Source organism: Sceloporus undulatus, chromosome 1 (assembly GCF_019175285.1).
Source record: "Sceloporus undulatus isolate JIND9_A2432 ecotype Alabama chromosome 1, SceUnd_v1.1, whole genome shotgun sequence".
Lineage (NCBI taxonomy): Eukaryota > Metazoa > Chordata > Lepidosauria > Squamata > Phrynosomatidae > Sceloporus > Sceloporus undulatus.
The window spans coordinates 370,418,469-370,427,431 of NC_056522.1; the positions used below are offsets into that span (position 1 = coordinate 370,418,469).

The following is an 8,963-nucleotide window of genomic DNA, read 5'->3' on the forward strand; positions in this document are numbered from 1 at the left end:
TTCATCTTTTTCTGCCTTCCTACTGTTATGTAACTGCCACTGTTAAAACGACACACAAAAAATATACTGCACACCTCTCCCCCAGTTCCAGCACTGCTCTAGGAATCCTGTCTTTTCAGAGCAAAAAAAAACACTTTTACTGTGTTGGCCTTGCATGGTCTTATAAAAGTTAGCATTGGTCTGGTATAATGGAAAAGAAGAGGAGTACAGATTAGGAAGATCAAGGCTAGAATGCACTTATTTTTAAAAACATTGTTAGAGCATCCTTCAGCAAGCTATCAGGAAAGTATATAGAGAGATTAATAATTAAGATATTGATATAAAATAAAATATATAAAGTCAAGCTTAACCATGCAACAGAGCAGAGGTGTTTTTTTAAAGCATAAAACTTTGCTAGCAAGTGAAAACATTTTTTTTAGTCCACAGGCTTTTATGAATCATCTGCAATTGGTTTTTAATGGTGTGCTGCTTTGTTTATTTTTATCTTCTACTTTAATGCTCCTTTTAAAATGGCCTTTAATTCTATAGACTGTTTAATTGCATTTAAAAATAACTTTTTACCTATATGTATTTTTGTCTGTATTTGTTTTAACTTTTGTAAGATGCCTTCAGCCCCAATATTGGAAAAAGGTGGGATATAAATGTAGGGATGGATGAACTTTATTACAGCTTTATTACAGCCACAGATCAAACATAAAGGGGCAAAAGCAGAACATAGTGGAAAATCAACATTTAGAACCACTCCCAGGTACCAGATAGCTTTCACTATATACTTTCCAACTGTCCCAGTTTGGCAAGGACAATCTCAAATAATCCTCTGCTGTCCCACTTTTTAAGATGATTTTCAAATGTCCCAGTTTCTTCTCCTCTTCTCATTTCCCTCCTTCATTCTCGGCTAGCTTCCAATTCTGTAAAATTTCAAAAGTAATTTCTCTCAACTAAGTCAGTGAGAGAGAGGCCAGGAGAAAGTAACCAAATATCCCTCTTCTTCCTATACCTGTGCATTTTGTTTTTGTGACCTAGATAGTTCCAGTTATGTTTGCCTAGATAGTCGTAGGGTCTGATCTACAGAAGACAGCATCTTACTGTCCTATTTCCTCTAAGCAGTCTGTGCCATTCTAAAATGCAGGATAATTTTTTGTTAATAGACAGCCCAGATCTTCTTCTTAGAGTTCAGCAGAGAGCTGCTCCTCCCTAGCAATTTTGCATTACAAATCATCCTGGAGACAAAGGGCCATAGGAAAGATGTTCCTATGGCAGGAGTGATTTTTTTTATTATACTGGAAAATTTAGGAGCCAGACGCAAAGCTTGGAAAAGTTACTTCAGAACTCCCAAACTTCCTTGCCCCAGTCCTACTTTGTTTTCATCACTACTTGTCTTGTGGTTTTATTTAGTTGATTATTTTCTGCAGGCTGTCTGATTCTTTTCCTGCTGCCTTGTTTCCCTGCTCTCTTTATAAAAAGCCATTCTGAAGTCATGTTGTCTGACACTGTATTGATTCATTTTGTTTTACATTTTCTGTGAGCCAGCTTGGCTGCTCCTTACCTTGGCAAATTGACTTCTGTTCTTTTAATCATTGTCATGCTGGCAGGGGATTATGGGAACTGTAGTCCAAAAGTGAACTTTTGCTGGATTGCTCATATAGCAGAAAACCTGGGTGTAAATTTTCTCATCAACAAAAAAAGCCAATATAATTGTGAAGCTTTTCAAAAAACAAAAAAGCAAACACCTTTAGCTCCCTAAACATGCAATGAATGGACTGAACCAGAACCTTTATCTTTCATGTGCCTGTTTTTTTTCCTCTCTTGCAATTTATTATGTGATTCTCCTTCTACATCCAGTCTGAGGTTGTATAGGTAATTTTATCGCCTATTTATTTATTTACATTCCACCTTTTTACAAAAATCAGGATTCAACAAAACTCACAACAAGATTAGCTAGAAATGTCCCAGAGGGGGGAAAAAAACAACCCAAAAGGTTGTAAATTGCAATATTTAAACCCAGTAAAACAAATTATAATAAAACAATTATTATAGCATTTTAAAAGGACATCAGTAAAGAAAACATTCTCCTGTTAAAAGCCTCTTAAAACGCGGCTGCCTGACTGCGCGGGCCGGCCACTTTGCCAACGGGAGCTGGCGCGGCTCCCTGGCCCCAACTTCCGGGTTGGGGCTGCCCTCTGCCCTGATTGGTGGCGCTGAGCAGAAGGGCCCGCCCCTTCCGCCCACGCCGCTCTGTAGGGGTGGAGGAAGTCTCTATGATGAGGCTTCAGTCCTCCAGGGCATTGGTTGGGCTGCCCTTGAGGAGGAGCCTCACCATGGGGTGAGGAGGCAGGGCTTTGGCCTTTATATAGGCCACACGGCCCAGCCCCGCAGCCATTTGCTGCTCGGCTCTCCCACCCACCCTCCACTTGGGTGCTGGGTTTTTTTTGTCACAACTTGGGGCGGCAGCATAGGCCAGGAGCTGGTTGGTTTGGATACCAGGGCTATGGAGCACTGGTTTGGGAGTCCATAGGGACCCGGGGGGCGAGCTGGACATGCGTTGTGGCCATTGCGGGGGTCACAACATGGTTAAGCCACCCGGTGACTAGGGGCTTTGAGAACAAGAGATCGCATGGTGTGATGGCGGCCAGTTGGCGTTCCTTAGCCCCTAGGTCATCTCAATGCCTGGCGGTCACCAGGTATGCTGCTTATTGATTAACTGTGGGGTTATTTGATGCTTCAGATCCTGACCTTATGCTTGGTGCCAACCCTTCTGTTCTGGTTTGCTGTTGCTAATAAAGTTGTGGCCTTTCATCCAACTTGGTTTCATGTGGTTTTTAGCACTGGCCTCCCAGGCAACAGCAGTTAATATGTTCCTGGCTAATTCTCTGTGTGCTTAGATCAGGCCACAAACTGTGGTTTACTCAGAAACTACAAGGAAATTATAAACTAAGGACTAAATACAATTTTATTATCTAGTTATTGAAACTCCACCCTCACCTCACTAGTACCGCCTTTTTTCCTGGTAAAGTTGGTTCCCAGACTTGAGTAATGACTTAAGACTTGACTTGAAAGTATCTTGCAAGGACTTGAGGCTTGAAGGTAGAGACTTGAGACATGGAGTAAAATACTTGACTATATCACTGACACTTATGAAAGATGCATAACCAACATTTGTTTAAATACCTTCAAAGATGGAGAGTCCACCATCGTTGGAGGCAGTCTATTCCAATGTTAACAGTTTTTATAGTAAGGATGTTCTTCCTAATTAGGTTGAATCTCTTTTCTTGTAATTGGAATCCATTGGTATCCTCTACTTAACATCTCTTCAGTTATTTAAAAATAGCTGTTATGTCACTTCTCAGTCTTCTCTTCTTCAGACTAAATGTATCTGGCTGTCTCTGCCTTCTCAAAGCTTGGTTTCCAGAACTTTGACCATCTTGGTTATTCTTCTCTGCACATGTTGCAGCTTGTAGATACCTTCTTAAATTGTGGTGCCCAGAACTGGACAAAGTATTCTAGGTGAGGTCTGTCCAAATCAAAATAGAGCACCACTACTCTTCCCTCTATCTGGACACTAAGGACCTGAACAGACAGGCCTAAATACAGCTGTTTAGGGGGCACTTTGCAGGTATGCTGTTTAAATGCTGCATGCATCCTAAGAGGATGAAAGCCATGCCAAAGCCGCGCTCCGAGCATGGCTTTGGCGCAGCTTCTGGCCTCTTAAGATGCATTTGTCATTTAAACAGCATACCTCCAATGTGACCTGAAGCAGCTTTATTCTGGCCTGTCTGTTTGGGCCTTATGCTCCTATCAATACACCCTAGAACTGCATTGGTGTTTTTTACCTGCTGCATCATACTGCTGGCTGATGTTTAGCTTGTGGTCAGCTAAGACTCCCAAATCCTTTTTGCATGTACTGCTTTTAAGCTAGGTTTCATCCATCCTACATTTGTGCATTTCATTTTTCCTGCTGAGATGTAGTACCTTACATTTATCCCTGCAGAAATTCATTTTCTTAGATTTTATCTTTGATTTTGATCAAGATAGATCTTCAGTCTGTCAAGCTCATTTAGAACTTTGATCCTGTCCTCCAGGATATCCACTACTTCTCCTAATTTGATGTCATTGTAATGATCCTGATATAGCCAAAATGGCACCATCTTTTCATGAAAGGGAGGTTAGGCAGGCAGGCATGGGAGAACACAAAGTTTGAACATGTTAATTTAAACCAAAAAAGAAAGGAAGAGGAATCCCAGAAATAGTCCAGTATGTTTGAATATGATCAATGATCAATAATGCTAAGTGTCTACATGAGAGAGAACAATGGGAAGGGGGGGAAATAGAATGAAATCTTTTAGAGAAAGGCATGGGGGGCTTGATTCCTCAGCAGGAGTGTTGCTGTTTCAATTGTCACTACTTTTAATACATATTGTCTAGGACGAAGCAAGATCACAGCTGAAGTTTCTTCTGTAGCACTAATCTCAATAATGTGGATGCATTTCTTTGATGGAAGTCATTAATTCTGCCTTTCTTCTTTCCTTCTCTTTCCTTTTAGAGTCAAGTTTTTTGCTGGGCAATGCTCAGATTGTGGACTGGCCTGTAGTTTATAGTAATGACGGATTTTGTAAATTGTCTGGGTACCACAGAGCTGACGTCATGCAGAAAAGTAGCACATGCAGGTAAGTCTCTTTCTCTGTCTTCCTTTGCTTGGGTTGTGGAGAGATCACTCAATGGCTTTGAACTGCCTCATTGTGATAATATATTGCTTGGCTGCCCTGTCACAGACTGAAATCCTGCATCAGGGTTGCATGGCATCAATCTCCACGTGTGATTATGTTGTGCAACCCTTGGGTTGAATGGCAACACACAACAAAAGCAAGACATGAAATGTGCAACTGAATGCATAACTGCATGTGCATGTGCATGTGAAGCTGTATGCACATGGACATGCAAAACTTCACTTCTGCACTCTGGAAATGAATGCAGATATTTTACATCAGAGAAAAGGATCTTTCCACTTCTGACTTCCACACGTACAAGACAACACTGAGATATCAGCTACTGCATTTAAAAGGCTGGTGAATAGATGAACAAAATGAAGCTGTTTTAGTTTAGTTTTGATACATTCTGAAACACTGAGTTGAAAAAGCATCTGTTTCTACCACATTCATTAAAAATCCATCCATCAACCAACAAGTCACAAATTCTTTCCATCTTTTTTATGAAGAGATTTGCACATTTTGGTTACTTCTTATAAAAAAATGAACTGAAAAAACTTCTCAGTCATTTGCACTGCATAGGTACATCTACCTCATCATGTAGATAAATGTATTGATAGATGTAATGTTCCTGCCTGCCTGTGAAGAAGAAAGTAGTAACAAACAACAGGGAAAATATAAGCTCCTTTCTGCAACCATTTCATTGACTGGCATAATTTAAAATTGTGATTATGATCTATATGACTTGAATCAAGACAACCTGAAAGTCTATATTATATGACCCTGCCTGAGTTTTGAGATCACCAAGGGAAGGCTTGGTCTGTGTCTTGCTACTATCACAGACATGTTTGGGGAAGACACATGAGATGGCCTTCTTGGTGGCTGCTCTCAGGCACTGGGCCTCTTTTCACAATAGAGGCTAGACTGGCCCACTCTCTGATCTTCTTTTAATTTCCACTGGCTTTTGATGATGGATTGATTGTTGTAGAGGAGGATTTTAATGTGCTGTACTTTTATTCTCACATTTGTATGTTAAATATTTATAGACTATTTTAAATTTGTGGCTTTTTAATAGGTTAGGGTTTTTCAAAGAATTATTTCATTATAATAATTGTACTTTAACTATATTATACTATTTTCAGTCCATACTATGATCTGCCTTTGGCCCCATGTTGGGAGACCAAAATATGCTTTGGTCCCATTGTACATTGGTACCAATGCTCATCAATCACTTTGCTGGCTTCCCTACAGCATAACATAATGGCAGCACTTTTCTGGATACAGACTTTACAGAACCATCTAATTCTAATTTCCACAGACAGAAGTCCACTTAGGAAGACTTAAGTCCCCAACAGGATTCTGGTCAAAGAAATTAAATACCAAAGTCAGAATAATTCAGGGCATTGTATTTCCAATTTTTATCTATGGTTGTGAAAACTGGACAATGAAGGAAGGAAGAGAACCAACTGAGTTTGCAAGACCAGGGATCTTGAAGGTCTCTTGTTAATAGAGTTGCCATATAATGGAGTCAACCTGATAGCAAATAACAGCAACAAAAGGCTGCTGCTTTATCTGCATTCAAACTATGTCCTGAGCACCCCATAGAGATAAACAAATGCAACCACAACCCAAAATAATAAAAATACAGAGAAAAATGGAATTAAACCTTGAGCTTTCGCTTGCCCTTAAAGTCTGGCATTTTGGAAAGATGGTACCAGGTAGCCAATTTATCATGCTGATCCTTATATATCTATATCTATAGATCTAGATAAAGCTACATTGCCTTTTGGATTGGTTTTGGAGTTTAAGAATATTAAACATTTATGTATTGTTCTCCCTCCCTCTCTTTCACAGTTTCTTGCAAGTGTACCCAGAGCATCACTTTAAACTGAACACACTACAACATCACTATAAATCCTCCCTCTAACAGCAAAGCCTTCCACCTGTACACTGTTTGCTTTAGGGGTTTTTATAACAGCTTTGTAACTGTAAATGTTGAACAAAACAAGCTGTAAATCATAGATAAGCATACAGAGCTTGGAATTTATACTTTAGGTCAAGCCATAAATATGTGTGACTACAATGGTGTCTTCCCTTCTTTTTCTTTTTCTTCTTCTTTGCTTAAGAAGCTGACGAGAATTGTTTTTATGCTTCTTTTTATGTCTTTGTCCAGTTTTATGTATGGGGAACTCACAGACAAGAAAACCATTGAGAAAGTCAGACAAACATTTGACAACTATGAATCGAACTGCTTTGAAATACTCTTGTATAAGAAAAACAGTAAGTATGGCATCAATATGAGAAGTATGAAACAGATACATTGCTTTTGAAACATATATTAAGGGTAAACTAATTTTCTGAGGGTGGATCTTCAGGCAGCCAACATGGCATCACTCACATACATCTACCCAAGAAGGTCCTCTCCCATGTCCTTAGCAAATACCCTTGTGATGGTGGTGAGACTGAGAGAAAATGCTCCCTCAAAGATCATAAAACGTAAGCAGAGCCTTAACAAGAGATGTGGCCTTTCAGACAGTAGCCTTACAATTGCTTCTCTCTGTCTACTCTCTGTACTTTATATATAGAATCATAGAATTATAGACTTCGAAGGGATTTCATGGGCCTTCCTGTCTAATCCCTGCTCCATGCAGAATTGCCAGTCAAAGCATCCCCAGCAGGTATCTGCACAATCTCTTTCTGAAGACATCTAGAGGAAATCTCACCACCGCTCTAGGCAATAGGTTCCATTGTGGAACAGCTCTTACTGTTAAGAGGTTCCTTTTAATGTTCAGTTAAAATCGACACTTATGTAACTTATGTTAGACCTGGTCCTACCTTCTGGGCCAGCAGAAAACAAACCTGTCCCCTCCTCTCTGTGACAGCCCTTGAGATATTTAAAGAATGAAATCATGTCACCCTTCAGTCTTCTCTTCACCAGGCTGAACATGTCCAGCTCCCTCAGCTTTTTTCCATATGTTTTGTCCTCCATACCTCTTATCATCCTTGTTGCCCTTCTCTAAACCTTGCTATCTAAAGAAACGTGAGTTAAATCTTAGGAAAATTAGCTTAAGCTTTACAAACTGAGTGACTTTAGGACCATTAGGACCTGTGTATACCAGTACTCACTGAAGAGGACTCCAAGCCTGTGTGAATTAAGAAGATTTTATTTAGAAATATGCCGCATGCATTCAGACATAAGACTGCAATTCAAACAGACACGGTATTTAGAACTAACTGAAATGGAAATATAGAAGCTGGACAGTGGAGTTGGAGGGGTGAAGGGTGTGTGTGATAATTACCTGTCCAAAGAGTAGACCATAGAAAGCAGCAGTGGCTCAGACTAGGGTCTGAACATGACACAGCTCTTACACGGAGCACAGACTGGGGACTAAATGTATGTTTACTCTGTGTGCAGGGAGCCTAGGTTGCGGACAAATATTTATAACTGATAACTAGCCTCTAGGGATGTGTTTGAAGATCTCTAGCAATGTAACAAAGACCTGATGGCTTTCCCAGGAATTGATAATGGGATTCCACACTAGATGATGGCTTTAATTTTAGATTAACAAAAACAGTGATTGGATGAGGACAAGCCCAGGGTGAATCAACAGTGGAGTTGGGTGGAAAGAGGGCAGGGAGTAGTCAGAGGGAGATGGTTTAGGACTTCAGTGCAATGAATGCTCCTTTGTCTCTTGGTGAAAGAGGAAATGTCAGGGGGAAAGAAATAGTCAGCACACCCATTTAGCTTTGATTGTTGTATTACCTGGATTATGCACATGTCTTCAGGTTTTCATGCCTTTCCCATGGGAACTTCACTTGGTGTTCCAAAAGGACATTGTGATCTCTTAAGAACATGCTGGCTCCAGATATGAAAATATAGAGATCCCAAATTCAGTATGGGGTATGCAGGGTGTACTAACAACCTGCTTTAACTTGTCTATATCCTAAAAATGAGGTATCCAGAATGGAATGTAGTACTCCAGATGAAGGATATAGTGGGACTATTACTTCCCTCGACTATATTTTGCATGGGTTAGGCCTCCTCTGGAGCATAATTTTGTAAGTGTCTGTCTTTTGCACTGGCAGCTGGTGGCTTCTATGTTAGTGAGGTGGAGAAAAAACTCTGGGTTTTAGTTTGAAGTTTAAAGGAAGAAGTTCAAAGGAGCCATTCAAGATGCTGAATACCATCCTCCAGATGGGTTCCTTTAAAGTTCAAAATGAAACTCTGCACAGATTCACTACTCACTGACACTGCCATTG

General features: G+C 40.2%; 1 protein-coding gene across 1 annotated transcript in view; it reads left to right on the forward strand.

Annotated features, from left to right (window-relative positions):
• The window catches only part of KCNH5 (potassium voltage-gated channel subfamily H member 5), a 246,221-nt gene that overhangs the window by 19,649 nt on the left and 217,609 nt on the right, over positions 1 to 8,963 (forward strand). The window contains exons 2-3 of the mRNA XM_042459356.1: positions 4,541 to 4,664; positions 6,877 to 6,983. Coding sequence (XP_042315290.1) covers positions 4,541 to 4,664; positions 6,877 to 6,983 — 231 coding nt within the window. The remainder of the gene's footprint in view (positions 1 to 4,540; positions 4,665 to 6,876; positions 6,984 to 8,963) is intronic.